Genomic DNA, 19,842 nt, shown 5'->3' with positions numbered 1-19,842 from the left:
GAGCGGCACTGAGCAGAAATTGACGGATGTGACCTGTTGCGTGATACTAGGTTTGGTTGACATGCACACAGGTTTGATATGACCTTCACGAGCACATTTCTGACATACTGCATGTCGATATTGACAGTCTTTTCTCTGGTGATCGATGAAACAGCGGCTGCAGGATTTCAGTCTTTCCGGGAAGTTGCCTTGGCTGGATTTGGAAGGTTTTTTCCCTTCTGATAACTTCCCGTCATCTTGTTGACGATAGAAGTGTCTTTACTGCTGCTCTCGCCCTGGATAACCCTATCGGTTTCCAGCGTTCTCACGTGTGTTGCGGCTACTTTAAGAACGTCGTCAAGGGATGGATTGGTTTGTGTTAGACCATGCCGTCTCACATCCGCGTGCGGCGTTTCTTTAATAATGAGATCGCACATTAGCTCATCAACGGAGCTCTGATCACAGCCTTCTCTTGAACATGTGAAGTTGCAATCCTGAGATTCCACGTAGAGTTGCGATCCAATCGGCGTACGATTGTCCCGGTTGCATTTTGCAATTGTAAAATTCGTACCTGGCAGCTTGCACGTGAATTGAGTCCTTGAAGTGTGTAGACAACTTCTTAGTCAACGCGTCGAAAGTTTGCGCACTGTCCGAATGGAGGCGTGGGTTCGAATCCCACTTCTGACATCAATTGTTATGTTCTTGATCTTGTTTGAACAATAACTCAGTACGACGAGGTTGCAATACGAAATCAGTATATTATCAGCAGAATAGCTTTAATACAGGCGACACGATCCAGAGTGCAGTTAAACGAAAGACCACGAGTTAACAGAACACAGGGTATAAATACAACGCAAGGCACACGAGGAAATAATGATTGGCGCTAATTACTAGTCCTATACCAAATAGAGTGAAACGATACTAACGTAAATACACGAACATAACAGTTAAGCATGATAATTTTTGAATTCTGTTCTAATCCCCGTATTACCGTAATTTTCCGAATATAGTACGCCCCCATGTATAATACGCACCCTTAAAATAGCATGCAAATTCAAGGAAAAAGGTTGTACCTATGTATTGTACGCACCCTGCATTCGCAGTACGCGAATAGCTGTGTTTTAGCATACGATGTCGTTTTGTTTTGCGATGTCACTTCAGTGTTCAACAATCATGACATAACCATCGCTAATCATTATGCAATTAACGGGATTGTCTGTAAACGATAGTGGATATAGCAGCCAAAGCTTGCGAGGCCGGCGCAGCGATAGTTTAGGCCAGCGACACGACATCTTGCGCACGAGGCCTATAACATATGTGATTGCTCAGGCCAACGGTTATGTCGTGCGCACCGGGTCTGTTGGAGATGCGACTGATTAGGCCAGCAATTATATCTAGCGTACATGGCCTGTTGTATATCGATTTTCAAGGCCTGTCGTGGACGTGATTAACTAGCGAGGATTGCCACGCGCGCGTGCAGCAACGCCCGTGCTCAATGACCTAATTTCGCGAGCGTACAAACGGCAAAACGACTCAGCAGGAGACCGCGTGCTGTGCTGCTCGTTAATTGGCAACACGCTTCTTGCTAATTGGCAACGCGTTACACTGATAATACGAATTACTGGGCTCAATGGCTGAAAGTGATGCGCGATTGGAAACAAACACGAAGAAAGGTGTGATTTCAAGTTATTTTATTGAGTGAGACTTTTCCCCAAGCTTGTTCTACCCCTATAATATAATACGCACCTCCCTATTTTAAGGCAAAAAATCGTTAAAATTTTGAGCATTCTACATGGAAATTTACGGTATATTAGGACATTGAAGGGCATTTGAGATACTACAAAGCTTATGGTCTTGATCGCTACCTTCCGAATAGTTGCGGTTTGGTGAAATCGCCTTGTTGAACGAAGCTTCAAAAGTTCTTTTGAAATTATACGTTCCTTGGCCAGGTGTCTCTCTTTGTATTTTTGTCATGAGACAGACTTAAATTATACTCCTTATGCACGGTAACCTGCTCGGCACAAACTGGACGGATGGGTTCGCCCCTGAATCCATGAGACAGATGATTAGTGTTCCCTATACCGTCTTTGAATATCAGCTCTCGGCTTTCTTTTTTTTGACATGGCCGTTCATCCTTTACGGATGATGATGTCTCATACTGAAAACGAGCACTGATTTATTAGTTTGATAATTACGGCATAATTTGCTACAGTATCTTTGTCTTAAATCTGGATCACGTGTGCGAGCCTACGAGGGGCGTAAGCTGCATAATCGCGGCATATTAATGAACGGGCTTCAAAGTTATCCAATTTCCGTTCGGGCTCAGTTTATACAGTCTATGGTTTTGTTCCACACAGCACATTTAAAAAGTAGGTTTTATGTTTTGAATTCCAAGCAACGGGAACGCGAGCCGCTCAGAATAGAACTGCGGGCGGCACTTTTCCCAGATCTGATGTAAGATATATAAACTAGAAATATTTGCTTGTAAAGTGTACCAAAGAGACTCCGGGTTTGGGCAACGCCGTACCGTTGTCTCTATAAATTTACTTAAAAAGTCACGAAATTGCTGTTCAGTGAATGATGTTGTCATGCTGCTGAACAGATTATTAAATGCAATGATCAAAGTTTCTCGTGTTCCATTGTTATGCATCTGAAATGGTCACACATTAAGATGATCTTTTATATTCAGGATCTGCAACATTGGCTGTTGGTGAATGTGTCAAACAGAAATTTATAGGAAGTTCTGTGACTGTGGTTGCTGGGGATCATCATGTTAGCTATGGCAATACTGAGCCAGGTGAGCGTGAATTTACAAAATGCTTTTCATAACGGGCACACAATGCTCTTATATAAGGAATTTTTAGCACAATTAGGGGTCAACTAAATGGATATGTAATGTTACATCTATCAACCAAATTTTCTATGCTAGGTCAAATGCTCAAATCAGAGAAGGACTTGTAGCTAAAAACGGAGCGAATTGGTTACAGCCTTGGACCAAACTAATATTTGCGTGTCATGGGGAATAGTAATAGACAAGGAGGCAGTATTGGGACAAGTCAATAACTTCACAAGTCTCATCGACTCACTGCACATTTTGACCAAAGTCAAGTCACTAGATTTTGAAGGTGACTTGAGTAGAGTCACAAAGTCGTGTCTAATTTTCGAATTATGAGGCATGATTCAAGCCATTGCATTCTGCAAGATGATTTATCTATACATTTATTCCAGGGGTTCTCAACCCGCGGCCCGCGAGATCTTTCAATATGGTTGCAATTACTACTGGCACAGTATTGTTACATATTAATTCAGCTACGTAAGCTCTCTTATCGTACCGTCTCTGTTTCGTTTGATTTATTCTCATTCTTCAATGTGTTCTGGTTTCTTGATATATGGTCGAGTTTAGATTCTTATTGTTTTGAATAGGTATTCGACAATGTTCCCTCTAAGCTGCGCACGTGCGCAAATGCGCAGTGCTAAACTGGTCTCTGCGCACAGAAAATTTTGGCTGCGCACAATAAATCCGTAGGGATGATTTTTTCATTTTTTAATTGTTGTTCTCCAAGCGACCGCGCAAGCGCGCAGACTCGTGGAAAATCAGAGGGAACATTGCCACGGGCCAATAGTGTTATCGGTGAAGTCTGAAACCGAGGTACAATGTGCGACCAAGGTAAATATTGCGCTCTGTGAAGAAATGATAATTTGCCTCACGAAAGAGATTTTTCTTTTAGTACGGTCTCGTACGCGTGAGCGATACTGATATCATTTCAGTAGCACAATCTTTTCTGGGAATGGCGAAATAACATGGTTTAATTAAATAACAATGGGCTAGCGCGAAGTTAATCTGCGAGAAACTAACGAATAGTCTTCTCCGTGTGGCATGAATATTGCGTAAGATTTACTGTACAATTACATGCCCTGAATTTTCGAAGTCATCACTTTCATCAGGCAAATCTGATCACGTATGGTGAGACAGGATAATATGCAGAATATGCAAGTACAAGAACCAACATTGTTGAAAAATCCATCCCCTTGCAAACGTTGATCCGGAAACGCTGCAACTGTGCACTGTAGGGCGTTGAATTACATCAGTTTCTCAGCAGCAATACCGGAGGAAAATACTAAAAAATGGTGAATTGTTCCCATTTCGCAGTCGCAGGGCCGTAACTGCCGCACCACAAACCCCCCAATTGGGGTGGGGCCGAGCTCGAAGGGGACCAAAATTATTTCGTGAATTAGCATAAATTACAGGGTATGCTTCAAAAATTTATGCAACTTTTCAAATATTTTTCGCACTGCGCGCGATTTCAAGTCGCCAAATGTCTTGATTATTGGGTACTCTTCCCTCAATAAAAAATAGGCTACGCTAGATTTATAGAAATGGGCATATCGGCGTTGGCCATTACCGCGCCACGACGCACTAAGACATAAAAAGTTTTAGGCCATGTAACATGCGACTCCAAGAAGTGTGCCAGAACGATCGGCAGCAAGAAAACCTTGGCCGTAAAGGATTGCCCTATGCTGACCGAAAACTTCGTTTTATACAAAATACATATAGGTTTAATCGTCCATATAGGTGCCTAAATGACTGGCGCCGAATGTTCCTGTCTTGGCAATCTGAACCTCACAAGACAAATACCATCCCGCAGGAAAAATTTTTATATGCCAGTAAAGAAATACCAATCCGAAATCGTGTGATCTTTCAGTTTAGTACGTTTGGGCGATTCTATATTTTTTGATGTAACAGACAGGAGGTCACGAAATAACATCATGTAACGAAGATGTCCAATTATTATTTACGGGCTCTGCAGTTTCAAAGACACCTCACACAGCTCTACCAGTAAATCTGAATATACGTGAGCAGAGAGGACAAGGAATTGATAGCAAAAAATATGCATTTCCCGATCTTATTGATCGATTTTATCATGAATTATCGAAAATTTTCGCGCTTAGCGCTGGCTCACTAAACAGTACAACTATAATTTCGTGGCAAAAGCAAACAATGTAATAAGGAGGGGGGAGTTTATCACCCTATGGGAGCATAAGACTCAAGTTTTTTTGGGGAGGGGGGTGGCTAACGAAGTTCCTGCCAACGGTTATATACACCGGAAGATGTTAAAATATTATGGAGGGGTCCTACCTTTTCAAACACACCTCCCTCAGCTCTACCGGTAAATCAGATTACGTGAGCAGAGAGAGAGGATAAAAATTGATAGCAATATATACGCAATTCCCGATCATATTGACCGTTTCAGTCATGAATTATTGATATTTCTCGCGCTTCGCGCGTTTAGGCGAGAAAAGGTGACTCAGTAAACGTAGGCCCAATGAAGCAGATAAGTAGCGGGAAACAGCGTATAGCCTGAGGGGGGTCTGGGGGGCGTAGCCCCCCGGAAGTTCGGCTTATCACCATAAGGGGGGATGGTTGCGCACTGTTGTCCAAGGGCCTGCGCAGTGAGTTGGCATGTTTGCGCAGACTCGCGAAAAATTAGAGGGAACATTGGTCTTCGGACAGTTCCATCTGGAGTTATACATATCACCTGGTCTTAGAAAAAATCGTTTCTAGCTAGGTCTCATGCCCAGCAATCCATATTTTGAGGCATTGTCGAGATTGTCGACGACGTTAAGGACGCATGGTTCAAAATTGCTTGGTATATCGCTAAACCCATGAAATCTGCTTGAAAAGGTGTGTTTTCAACAAAACGTTACTATACTGTGCGAATCTCCGCTGTTTTCGGAATTTAGCAGCAAGGACAACTTCACCTAACAAATTTCAAAGCTGCAGTTGTCTGAATCAATCGTGACAAGAAGAGTGACAGCAATGTTAGTTAACCTTTTGTCGCATGCTTTGAAGAACGGTTGCCGCGTAGACGACTATAACCTAGCATTGGACAAAATCCACGGATATTGCAACGCTAATTGTATTAGAGTATTCTATCGGAGTGGATATATTTATAGACGTAATGCTGGCCGGGCAAACCTGGGGGAGGGGGCTAGCAAACAACATCACCTTGACAAAGCTGACTTCTGTAACTATTGGTGCAGGGCATCCGCCATGGAAGGAAAGGAGAAGGGTTGATTGGTTTGCTCAGAAATTACCCCGAACAAGAGACTTCTCATATCACTGAGAGCTCAAACTGACAACGGCCTCTGTAACGAAACAGTTACCTTAATTTTATGCTTGCTCGCTCACGCATTGAAAGAGAGGGTTCAGTTCTCTGGTACAAGGGTTTGAAGGAGCACACTGCACATACCGACTTGAGAACGAATGCAATACTCGCTTCATGAAGGGATTTACTTGTTCCGTCGGAAGATGACATAATCTCACTAGAAACAGCAACTGAAAGCTTACGAACGCTGTCCATTAATGCTGTAGAATGCATACAAATGTACTAAATGCCCATATACGACCGGTAAATAGGGTATATTAGCCTAAATATATAAGAGTAGTCCACAAATATACGGTAACAATGTTTTGCGGCCCGCAGCGGTTTTTGCTGTTAAGATGCGGCCCGTTATGCAAGGAAAGTTGAGAACCCCTGCTAGTCGGTAGTAACTTTGAATCGAGGAGCGAATATCGAGTTGATTATATTTCAACGGTATTTTGCATGGCTCACATATACGTAGAACTGCTATAAACGACATGGGTAACTGTGAGCATAGGCGCCGACTTACGAGGTTACGAGGTGGCGCAGCCACCTCGTCACCATATTTACGAGGTGGCGGCCACCTCGTACGAAATGCTCAAACGCCCAAGTTGTTTGTGACCAGTAATTAGTAATCAGGCGAATCGACGCGACCTCCTCAGAGACGTCTTCGTTATTTATACGCGCGTGTACCATGCGCGTAGCCAGGGGGTTCGAATCCCCCTGTTTGAAACGCGAAACCCCGTCCTTTTGAAATGACCATTTCAAAATCCAATATTCAGTAATTCAGTAATTGTGATATCATTGTTCCGTGCGGCGAATTTGCGAGAGGCAAGTTTTCAATCAGTGCGAACAGTCTGTGATGATTGATATCCGCTGAGATGGTCGCGAAATGAGGTCAGTCATTGCAGTGTGCGTGGCAATCGTCGCCAACCTGATTTATCGCATCTCGAACAAGCCTGATTCCGCTGGCTTGAACAATCGCATCTGCAATAGGCCCAGTTCAAACTATATCATCGCTTGTCTGCGCAATCGCATCTGCATTGGCGGCTTCTGCCTGGTGTGCACGATATGATCATTGTATTATATTGTCATTGTATTGATGATTATACGGCATTCTCGTATGATAACCTTGTCGACGAGTCCGGAAGTGTTGGAAGCGACTCCCTGATCTGTCGTGAACAATTAAATACGCGCGCTTATCAATGCGTCCTACGTCTTATGTAGCGTTGGCGACGATTTGCGCAAGTCAAAATGTACATTTGGAATATGTGTTACAATGACGCCGATTTCGGGTGGTTCAAACCTTTCCTGTTTTATAACTCAAGCCTTGTCACAGCTTCTGATGGTTATGTTCAAGTATTAGCGGAAATCGATTACGCATGTACGCAGTACGCACATGTTTGCGGACATTCGATATCATTCAGTTTCGCGAAGTCACACTTCCACAATCGCTAATCAGCATACACTTAACGGCATTTTATCCAAGCTATCGCCATCGGAAAGTAGGAGCCAAGGCTTGGTAGGCCCGAGACGCGGTAGTTGGGCTAGCGATATCTTTCGTACTAGGTCTATCGCAGATGCGATTGTGTAGGCCACTAATGATCACGTCGGCACCAAGCCAATGCAGATGCGATTTTGTAAGCCAATGATGATACCGCGCACACCGGGCCTATTGCAGATGCGATTACTTAAGCCAGGGGAATTAGGCTTGTAGGTGACGCAATAAATCAGGCTACCAACAATTGCCGAGCGCGGGGCAATGAATGACCTAATTTCGCAATTATCTCAGCGGGAGATCGTGTCGCGTTACATTGTACAGTGCAATGCGTACGGACGAATCTCACTTATTGTCGACACTCCTTTCGTTAATTGGCCGCGCGTAACTGTGATAAACTGATAATACGACTGAATTGCAACCGGGTATTACCGTCAGAGCGCTTAATTGAAAAGGGCGGGGTTTCGCGTTTAAGCAGGGAATTCGTGCTTCCAAAGGAGGGGCTTTCGACCCCCGAAAACCCTGGCTTCGCGCCTGGATGTACTCCAAAAATGCTTAGCGAACGTAAATCGGGAAATGCACCAATGCCGCCAAAATCCCTGTTTTAATCTGCAAACAATTGCCGCGATGCGAGCTTCTCAATGCGAAGTCAGAAACCACACGATTAGCACGATTAGCTGCGCGATTTCACGTTTGTAATCATCATTATTGTCGGTTTGAAATCTCATATTCGAGAGTTGTCGTGTGTTACTTGCGAACTTGCCAGCCCAGTGCGTGGTGTATTTCGTTACTCACACGACGCATTGCACGTTGATATTATTGATGCAACTTCAAATTCTCAATGACGTCCATTCTGATTTTTGTTCGATGCATTCCGCCTGATGGAATGCATCGTATACATCGTCGGACGAATGATCGTACCGTTTTAAGATTCCGCTTAATAACTTGACTGCATGGTTTGATAATAATGAGTGCAGAGTCGATATTAAAACGTAACATAAAACGCAAATGGTTAACGCTGATCAATCAATCAATCATCAGTGACTTTGCACGTACACCAGCGGCATGTAGGAAAGTACGTTTTAGTGCGACGATGACGTCATCGACACCGAACAATTATGACGTCACAAGACTTCGCCACCTCGTAAAAAAATAAAAGTCGGCGCCTATGACTGTGAGTCAGGTGAATGATAAAATATGAAACCTTGGAAAGCTGAAACCTATTGATATGATGCAGTACACAATCCACTTGAATTTTTGTACGATACAATTGTTAGCGAATTAGCCTGATTTAAATGACAATAGCAGTCGACAAACACCATGAATACCATAAACAAATAACAACACTGTCATAAATAGATCGCCACTAGTCTGCGACAACGTATGTTCCAATCCTGCGGTCACCAACTCAAGATATTGGTAAAGGGCCACTTTTCTAATTAAATAAGTTAAACACTTCAGCTAAGGTTCTACGATATTCCGTCCCTCATTACACAGTTCTGTCCAATAGACCTATAGGCCTACTTTCAATTGCATATACTTGGCTAAAAGTAGATATTGCGACAAAAACTCTATTTACATTTTGTATCGTGAGCCAGGCCTGATGTTAGGAAATGCTTTGCAGAACCAATATCGAGCCCATATTACGTCAAATTTTTTTAGGTTTTTTTCTACAATCGTTTGTACGTGTTCGTCTTCCTGGGACAACACGTATTTTCCCGTCTTGTAATATTGTAATTTCTCCTTGTGTGATTCTGACAAACACTGTGTTTCGTTCTAAAGGCAATAGTTCCGAAGCAGATGAGACAATGGGTTTGATTATTTCACTCTGAGACCGAACAGTACCGCCATTTCCTTACAATGTCCTGTACTCGTGGATACACTTCATTTTTTGGATAGTGTATTGAATGAGTGAAACTTGAAACTTGTAATTCTGTGAGTTTATAATAAATGATTAAGCATTAGCCACCGTAAATACTATTTTATTCAAATCCAGATTTTTCTACCGCAATAACTTCGTTTCTAGTGGCTGGATCGAGCCAATTTTTCGAGAATAAATTCAAAACTTTCTACCGCAAGAATCTCGCTTCTACTGGTTGGAATTGAGCCAAAGGTGGTGTGCAGCGTTATTTTCACCAACCTAACAATTTTATTGCAAATCTGAAGAAAAGTTTTTTTTTTTTTTGAACAGCCGCTCATAGGCGCTGAATTCATGTATGCAATATGCTGGTATGTCGCGCATACCTACTGATTTTTTTGGGTTCTGCGGCATACCCAGAAGTCGGTTAGGTCTGTAACTGACTGGCTATCGAATAGATCGATTTAGAAATAAGCAATGTATTTCGTAGTGCTGCTGGACATGTATAGGCAAATCAGCAGCAATGCATTCAGGCGCGTAGCAATACCCCGTCCTTTTGAAATGGCCAGTCCGAAGCGAATTCAGATGTATTTTATCAGTGCTGCGCGGCCAGGCTGTTTATGTATTGTATACGCTTGATTAGAAAATGAACATCAGGCAAAAACACACCGGGACCAATCGGATCCATGAAAAGAATACTTGTGGATGTTAATGCGGAACTAAAACCATTTTCTGTATAAACTGAACCAGAAATGTGTTTACTTTAAAGGCTGTTTAAGTGTTTATTCATGTAACATGATTGCGTACTGTATCCCATATACCTTGTAGGCCCCATGCGTAATCAAAATTCAAAATAACGCAAGGTATATGGCATAATAATCAGATCTACGAGTCCCTGTTTCCATATCCATTCGTTTAGTAAAAACCTTGTTGTTGCCATTGTTACGACTGTATTTAAAATTGCTCCGTCACAAGTTTCCAAAACCCTAATTTCAAAAACAAGTCATTCAGTACCTTTGATTAGCGGAATAGCGGTTATTGTCATCCGTAAAGGATGAATGGGCATGTCAAAGAGACCTGTGGAGATTGGGGGCCAGCATTTCAAGAAGATTTTGAGCACTTAATATTTGTTTACTGAAGTTGAGTCAAACTCGTCTTTATTGTGGTTTGTGGTGAGTCGGCCAACGTGTTTCAGGGATATAATTTGAATGAATGTTATGAGAAAACATAGGTATTTCCTTGTGGGACAATTCAATACACGGACTTTGCAATTACAATAATGGGATGGAGAAATTCGCCTAATAGAAAGCCAGACCTTTTTCTCAATCAGGTGAAAAATATATCACTTTTCATAGGCACATATATGTGCTGCGAAGTAAATATAAGCTTTATTTAACCCCATTTGGAAGTAGGCCTGTATTGAAATTCTAAGACACGTTTCTACTATCTTGAAGACATCTTCTGATGCAATTTACCACTTTGATTGAGTCTTGCTGTTGGTAGCTGGTGAATGATTGCTGATATCAGCTCATTATATTGAAACGTCTGTTCAACAGAAATCAATGAAGAAGATCTGATAAAAGTGGTCAATGCCAATACCCTCAATGTGACACGAGATTGCATACTCAAAGACTTCAAGTATGAAAAGCTTCATGAACCTGATTTCGCAGTCCATCCACGGATGCTAGAGGTTGACGTCAGTGCCTACTACAAAGGCCGTCATGGATTGGGATTAAGGGAAAATAATTCAAGCTCGGTGGCATCTCGAAATAGAGCTTCCAGAAATATGTTGACAGAAGAAGTTGGATTTCAGCGCCAACAGCAAAGCAAATATATATACAACAGTTTAACAATGTCTCATGTAGAAGTACCAGCCATGCCTCGCCCCACCTCTGGTATAAACAGTTCAGAATTTCAAATAGGATAACTGGTATTAACCAAAAATGCTACCGTCTCAAAAATTGATAATGCCATAGCACCAGAACCCTCAAAATCGCCATAAAATTTGACGCTGTTACGTACAATGATAGTGTAGCGAAACTATAAGAAGGTGAGGCACAGATCATTTCGATTATTGGCTAGCAGTCCGATAATCAGAGCGCCCTGAAACAATGGGGGTTCGCAAACCGACGGTGTAGTACGGATCTTTGAATCGCAACAGCCAACAGATATTGCAGTGCTAATAGATATATTTTACTAATGTAGCTGCTTCTGTATTTGCCATCTCTAGGCTACCTAGCCTACCTTCAGTTGCAGTTACGTCCCAGCAAACACTAGATGTCTTTTGAACCTGTCAGGATATCTTTTTCTTGTCCAGCCAGGTTCAAATCATATCTTGTGCATGCTTTGTGCTGAAGCACGACTTAAATATATCTTTTTCATGTCCAGTCATGTTCAAATCATATCTTTGTGCAAACCTTGTGCTGAAGCACGACTTAAATATATCTTGTTCTTGTCCAGTCAAGTCCAAATCGTATCTTGTTCATACCTTGTGCTGAAGCACGAATTAAATATATTTTTTTCTTGTCCAGTCAAGTCCAAATCATATCTCGTCCATACCTTGTGCTGAAGCACAACACAAATATATCTTGTTCTTGTCCTGTCAAGTCCAAATCATGTCTTGTCCATACATTGTGCTGAAGCACGACTTAAATATATCTTGTTCTTGTCCAGTCGAGTCCAAATCGTATCTTGTTCATACCTTGTGCTGAAGCACGAATTAAATATATCTTGTTCTTGTCCTGTCAAGTCCAAATCATGTCTTGTCCATACATTGTGCTGAAGCACGACTTAAATATATCTTGTTCTTGTCCAGTCGAGTCCAAATCGTATCTTGTTCATACCTTGTGCTGAAGCACGAATCAATTTTTTTTTGTCCAGTCAAGTCCAAATCATATCTTGTCCATACCTTGTGCTGAAGCACGACACAAATATATCTTGTTCTTGTCCAGTCAAGTCCAAATCATGTCTTGTCCATACCCTGTGATGGCCTCCGCTGCTTTCGGTGGTTGATGGGTATTATAGAGTGTATAATTGGAATTGGTCGGCTCCGAAATTTTGGAAGGCAATTTGAAAGTCAGCAAAATCCGGCTGGAGAATTTCCGGTTCTGCGTCCCAAAAACTTCTACCAAAATCATGATATCGTATTTAAGATTATAATTAAGAATGTTGCTAAAATCCAACTGTCGAAATAAATTCAGAATCCGCATCCAGTCCGGCTGAAATCGCTGAAATCCTGCTACGACTCCGGCTTCTGATCCGGAGTGTAAACGAGAGGCCGTTTCTCCCTTGCGAGTTCACATAAGTTTTGGCGCGGAATACTGGCAGACAAAGCGCTCTCGTAATGGCGGCTTACAGCTATACAGTCGTATGTTAGGTTTAGTTGCGTTCTGGAATTAATCGTGGTAAATTGAGGCTCAACCAACCATATTCCTTCAGAGGATTACTGAAAACTTAACTGTAGATGGTAATTTATATATGCTTCATACGAAACATAGGTATATGATGTATGGTATAAATGTCACAGAACTTGGTTTGCACTTTTGCGAATATCATAAGCTATTGTGACAGTGCTGGATTATATATAATATCATCAGATGGTGGTCGTTGAAATCATTCATTGTGATCGAATGTTTTTGTACTTTTGTCTATAATAGTGTAGTGGGGGCTCAGCTACCAACAACGTGGTAATGCCCAGACATAAAATAAGACGGGGGAAGCATAGACGTAGGCAGTACCAGAAAGAGTGGATACGGTCCAAGCGAGCTAGAATCGGCGATTTGACGGGACGGATCGTTTCATCATCATCAAGTCACTTGAGTACCTACTCCGAAAAGTCCAGTAGCAGTGGTGATGACGTTATACCTGAACCTGCAGTTATGTCGCACCGTTTGCATGATGCATATTCAGAGACACCTTTGTTGAACAAAGTCGGTACCTACTGTGGAAACTCCAGTAGCAGTGGTGATGAATTTATACCTGAACCTGCAGCTATGTCGCACCATCTGCATGATGCATGTTCAGACACCCCTTTGTTGAACGAATTAAAGTCACCCGAGCTAGAAGTTGTGAATCAGGAATCTGATGATGATGACGATGCTGAGCATATGATTGAAACATTCAAGACTGGGCTTGCTCATTGGGTTTCGGTCTGCAATATAACACAGAGCGCAATGGATATGTTGTTACGATTTTTAAGAGCAAATGGATCCTATATGGATTGGAAACAACTTCCTAAAACGGCTAGATGCTTGCAGAAAAGTGCAAGACAAATTGCCCTGAAAGAAATTTCACAAATGCAATATTATTATCTTGGTCTAGCTGTGGAATTAGATAAAATCATGAAAACGTATGCAAAATCTGAACTCGAAAATATTTTCAACCTTGAATTGTCCATGAATATAGACGGTTTGCCAATCTTTAAGAGCCTTAAGAGTAGTTTATGGCCAATACTGTTTTGCATTGACAACTTGGAACCCCAAAAAGTGTTTCCTGTTGCTTTAGCGTATGGGGGGTCGAAGCCGCAAAACCTTGACTTCATGCAAGATACAATCGATGACCTAAAAATTTTATTACGCGATGGTTTCTATTTTGGTAACAAGAAGTACAGTGTTAATTTAAAATGTGTTATTGCAGATGCCCCGGCTTGTGCTATGATAAAACTAGTCAAGCAATTCTCCGGTTATTCATCTTGCGGAAAGTGTACCATTAGGGGTGTTTATGTCGGTAATCGAATGACATTTGCCGATACTGCGAATTGTGAATTGCGGAGTGATCTTTCATTTCGCAATCAAGCTGATGCAGAACATCATATAGGCTTTACTCCTTTCTGCCAACTTCCTATCGACATGATTGCTGTGTTTCCTATAGACTATATGCATGCGGTCTGCCTCGGCGTGATGAAGAGGTTGTTGAGGTGGTGGACCACCAATAAAGGTCCAAGGAGTGTTCGTCTTTCACCCTCACAAATTGCAGTAGTGAACACAAGACTATTAAGCTTTAAAAGCTGTGTTCCAAAGGCCTTTGTGCGCAAGCCTCGGTCCCTCTCAGAGCTTGATCGCTTCAAAGCTACTGAGTTTCGAATGTTTCTCTTGTATTTTGGCAAAATTGCGCTAAAAGGAATTTTGAGGGAAGATTTATATCTTCATTTTTTAACGCTCAGTGTCGCAATTTGTATTCTTGTGTCTACTCATGTTACTAATGAATTAGCAGATTTTGCAAACAAGCTTCTCCAATCCTTTGTTCAGAAGAGTAGTGCGCTTTATGGCCAAGAATTTGTTGTGTATAATGTACACAGTTTACTCCATTTATCGAAAGATGCTGTCAGATTTGGCGGCCTTGATCAATTTTCTGCTTTCAAATTTGAAAACTACATGCAATCATTTTTGCGGAAAGTTCGATCTGGTAAAAGTCCATTATGCCAGATAGTAAAACGACACAGTGAAACTGTGCTAATGGAATGTCTGCACTTAGCTGGAAAGGAAAAGAACACACCAATGACAGCAGAAAGACCGAACAATGCATATATCCTTAAAAATATGTTATGTTTTGAAATTTTGAAAGTTGCGACCAGTGTGGAAGGATATCTTTATGGTCGTGTCTTCTCAAATGCTAAGCCGTTATTCACATTGCCATGCTCGTCGTCAATTATCGGTGCTTTCAAGGTTGAAGCTAAAAAAGGTGTTAATACCCGAGTCCATATCAAGGATTTGGCTTGTCAAGCCATTTTGATGGAGGGTTCTCTTGGTAAAATCACTTTTTTGGCAGTTTCCCATGATTTTCGTTATTGATAATTTCAGTTTCAAAGAACATTCAAGAGGTCTTCGCATTAGGTTTCATAGCATCTTATTTTGACTATAATTGTAGCCTGATATTCAAAATTTTTGTCTTTATATTTGCAGATTTCTAGACAACTACTTGTGTGTTTTTGGTTCTGTCTGATAATGATGGTGCTGTCTGATGAAGATGAATACCTGATTGTTATATTTCTCGAAGGAAAACAATCAGTTGCTGTGATACATAAAAGCTGGAAAACCACTGTAGATGTGAGTTCATTCAATCCTTTTTAACAGACTTGTATAAACTACCCAATAGTTTGTTGATGGTCAACGATTTGACGGTTTTGAGTAGTTGTAGCTCCAGTTGCTGATTTTAAAAACTGATTACGGTACTTCTGGTTCCAGTTGTGCTTTTTGAAAATCCAATAGATTATACAAGTCTGCTCGTTCGTATTTTATGGATTGTAATTTGCATGAAATTGTTTTTATCTATATTCAGGGAGTATTGCATTGCTGGTGGCCGAAGAAGAATGAGAATTATAAGGCAAAACACAAGAAGCAACCGAAATATGATACGGGCAATTGGTCTCTGTACAAAATATGTATCAAATGCTCATCCAGTAAGTCAACTCATAATTTGTGAAGGTTTACCATTACTAAGTACCATTAAATTCTCTTGCTTAGCTTGGAGTCTGGAGTTTTTAATTAGGATTGCAGAAAAGTTCTGAGTAGAGTGCTAACGTTATGTCACTACTGTATATAGGTATTGATAACTAATCTATAGATAGATATACAACACATGACTCACGGTTGAATACGCCGAGGCAAAACCCTAAATCTAGATCTAAAGCAGTCACGAATTCGCGCGGCCCCAACTATACTCTGAAATTCTAAATTTGGCCCTGACAGTGAAAAAGGTTGAGAACCACTGAGCTATACAGTTACTTGCGTACAGTATTTCATTAGCAGTCTAAGTTTGCGTGAGCGATACAATATCGTTTTTTCGAATTTTCAAATTTGAGTAATTCTTGATCTAGTTTTGCTGTTTAAAAATCCAGTAGTTTAATAAATCTGGAATCTGACCATCTATATCAGGGGTGGACAATTATTTTCCTCCGCGGGCCAAATGAGAAAAATAAATACGTTGGCGGGCCGAGTGAACATTTTTAGCTATATTCTCCAGCGTATTTCCAGCGTTGGCGGGCCGAGTGAACGATTTTTCTGTTCATTTGATATAGCCTATGGTTTTCGTCATTCAAAAAGCAAGTTTTATGTTTTGAATTCGAAGAAACCTTTCGCGGGCCGCACAGAATAGCTTCGCGGGCCGCATTTGGCCCGCGGGCCGCACTTTGCCCAGGTCTGATCTATATTATCCATCTGTTTTAGATGAATGGGACAAGGCCCTTCGTGATATGAGGGCAGTTGCAGACAATAGTAGCTTACCCTCCGCTTCAGATAAGGAGCTACAACGGTCTAACCGGAAACGTATTATTTTAAAAAACCCTACTTATTTTTTGCCATTTGTATTTTGTACTACAGGTATCTGCTTTGAAAGGACTTCACGGTGAACAATTGGCCTCAACGGTCAGAAATATCATGACAAGCATAGCTGTAAAAGATGTGTGGCAATTGTTCAGCCTAAAAGGTCAAAGAAGCAAAAATGGACAAAAAAGAAGTTTTCAAAATTTTACTCTTTACAAGACTATAAAACGTAAGTTGTTACTGATATTACAATCGCGATTTCAAAACCCATGATAACGATGTCTTCGAGAGCATTTTTACAGAGTTAGGGTATTTTGCTTTCCCTTCTTGTGAAAGATCATCGCAGCTAAATTGCAAATCGTTGCTGACCACACACCCTTATAAGCCCTCGTTTGAAGTCATCTTCTACTGACATTGCCGACATGGCGAAATCACAAGCAAGTGCGTTGATTGCGCAACTCCATGTTGAGTCTGGAATGTTTTGAAATACCAATTTTGACACCATGGGGTGATCACATTCGAGAGAGATTGTTACCGCTGGCGGAGATTCCGATTTGCCGCATTGTTTTGTAATGCCGCCCCTGATCTACTTATATTCTCTTTGAAGGAGCATGTAAAGTGGCTCATCCTACGGCCGACAGTACAACAATTACAACTAAAGTGGGACGATTTCTAACTGTTATTGGAGCTTGCAAGGTAATTTTGTTTATGAATCTGACGTCTGTGTGACAGCTGCGTTCTTTATCCGTAAGTGAATCGTTGCTACCTCCAGGGCCACGACCATTCATCTTCAGAACACTATACCAGTGGTTTCCAAACTTTGACGTGATGTAATTTAAAAAAAAATTATAGTTATTTAATTTCTCGGATTATCCTTGATTGGTGGATAATCCGCGATTTATCAACGAAAAACTCACATAAACCCGCTTCTACTGGTCGGAATTGACTCAAATTTGTTTTGCAACGTCTTTGAAGACAGCTCAACAATTTCATGGGGTTGGCAGGAAAATTGGGAAATTTTTTTTTTAATTTTCAATAATAAATTAAAAATTTTAATTGGATCTGCGGAGTCCTATACTTGTTAGAATCGAACCAAATTTGGTGTGCAGCGTTTTTAGGGTAACCTGACAATTAAATCAGTGAATGGCTGGAATCCGAGGAAAAAAGTTATTTTTGAACAGCCCTACTGCACACGTGAGCAATTACGCAGTGCTTAGTTGGTCTCAGCGCAGAAAAAGCGCAGAAAAAATCTGAAGTGATGTCATTTTTTTAGTCGTTACGTACTACTGTCGAAGGGACCGCGCAGTGAGTTGGTGAGTGTGTGCAGACTCTTCAAAAATTAGAGGGAACATTGGGCCGGCTGTTTCGGTGGCGAACAAGATGCATGGCAAATATGGCTCAATTCCAACGTGTAGAAGTCAAATCATTGAGATACAAAATTAGGGATTGGAAACTTCGCTGGTATATATATTAGGTACATTTTACAGCTAGCTATACTATCCCATTCACCAAAGAAATGTTTGAAGCTGGCCCAGAACGATAACGATGAGTTATACGATCTTCCAGGGCCGTAACTGTCACACTCCAAACACCCAATTAGGATAGCTCGACTGGACCCAAAATTACTTTGTTGGTCGTTTGTTGAAGTAGATGTAATCAAATTGAATATTTTTGTCGTGCTTAGCGCGATTTCTTGTCCCTGTAGGTCTACATTTAAATATGATTAGTAAGATAAAAAGGTGCTTATGTTAGAGAAATATGCAAATCGGTGGTGGCGATTACCACACATTGAAAAGGACTACGACTCTACTCTGTGCTAAGAGATGGGCCTCAAGAACATTTTCAAACAACACACACCACCAAGGTCGTCGTGACTTCCTAAAGGCGATTCGGAATCCTTGGATGAATGTGACTTGCCATGACCGTCCCATTGTACTCGCAACCAAACACATATAATGACTTTTGCTCTACTGCTAATCAATCGAAGTAATCAATTCATTTATGTTTTAGGATGACGATAAAGGAGAAAACAGGAGCAAGACTGTTATCGAGGAGGCTGAAGATTCCGATACCGATAACATAGACTAATGCTAATGCAGAAATATTTGCTGAAGTGATTGCACAGTTCTGTATCAAGGCCCAATTCTTGCTAACGTATTTTCTTCATCCATGTTTTTTTTGGCGTGTTTTGTTCTGATTTCATACAGAACAGAAAGCCATAAACATGATTTTTAAAATTGGCGATTAGTTTTAATTCTGAATCAAGGCCTACCTCTTGCTGCCTACTTCTTGCTAACGTATGTTGTGTCACGGACTGTTATTTTACCTTGATTCTTCATCTATTTTTATTCCAATTTTCCGTCGAGGTCTAGTCCAGTTCATTTTTTTTTGAACTGGTATAATACAGAACAAAAAGCCATACATGATTTGTAAATCTGGCGATTCGTATTCGTTCATATGTGAAGTCCAGCAAATAGCAGGTTTAGCCAACCAGGGTTCAGGGTCACACAGGGTCGAGTTATACAAAAAATCTCTTCTAGGATATGTTTAAGGATGTTAGTCAGGATATCTTTGAGGATGTTTATCAGGATATCTTTGAGGATGTTTCTCAGGATATCTTTGAGGATGTTTATCAGGATATCTTTGAGGATGTCCATCAGAATGTCTTTGAGGATGTTTATCAGGATATCTTTGAGGATGTCCATCAGAATGTCTTTGAGGATGTCCTACAGGACATCTTATATATATCCATTTCTGTCGACAAATGTATATATTTTGCAGTTCAGTGAAGGACATCTTTTGAACTCATGGAAGATGTTTAAAAAATATCTTTAATAAGTTTTGTGTTTGCTGGGGTAGTAGGTAGCAGATAGAGAGAGAGAGAGAATTATTTTATTAGTCAACCATGAAATATAGTATAGGCAAAGTCCACAAACATTCACGTCCAATAGTATACATTTTTTTTAAATATTTTCCTAACTTTATTTTACACGGTACAGTGGTGGGATCAAGTCACTGCCTTCTAGTCATTGCACATTATGACTTGAATCAAGTCAAGTCACTCGATTTTTGGAGTTGACCAGAGTCAAGTCGAGTCACAATTCA

General features: G+C 41.0%; 1 protein-coding gene and 1 long non-coding RNA gene across 2 annotated transcripts; both read left to right on the top strand.

Annotated features, from left to right (window-relative positions):
* Positions 1-1,016: 1,016 nt before the first annotated feature.
* Positions 1,017-11,734, top strand: LOC145448226 (uncharacterized). Its single transcript, XR_013917833.1, has 3 exons — positions 1,017-2,198; positions 2,480-2,776; positions 11,035-11,734. It is a non-coding gene; the product is annotated as an uncharacterized LOC145448226 (long non-coding RNA).
* A 1,331-nt stretch (positions 11,735-13,065) lies between these two features.
* Positions 13,066-19,152, top strand: LOC145448221 (uncharacterized). The gene is made up of 5 exons (XM_080326582.1): positions 13,066-15,522; positions 15,755-15,875; positions 16,795-16,966; positions 17,345-17,433; positions 18,748-19,152. Coding segments are annotated over exons 1-5 (462 nt in total). The 5' UTR covers positions 13,066-15,520; the 3' UTR covers positions 18,826-19,152.
* The last annotated feature ends 690 nt before the right edge of the window (positions 19,153-19,842 follow it).

This window comes from Botryllus schlosseri, chromosome 10 (genome assembly GCF_051294905.1).
Source record: "Botryllus schlosseri isolate E-star chromosome 10, Bs_hap1, whole genome shotgun sequence".
Lineage (NCBI taxonomy): Eukaryota > Metazoa > Chordata > Ascidiacea > Stolidobranchia > Styelidae > Botryllus > Botryllus schlosseri.
The sequence above is the reverse complement of the archived record's forward strand: the minus strand, read 5'-3'. Positions and strand labels throughout refer to the sequence as shown.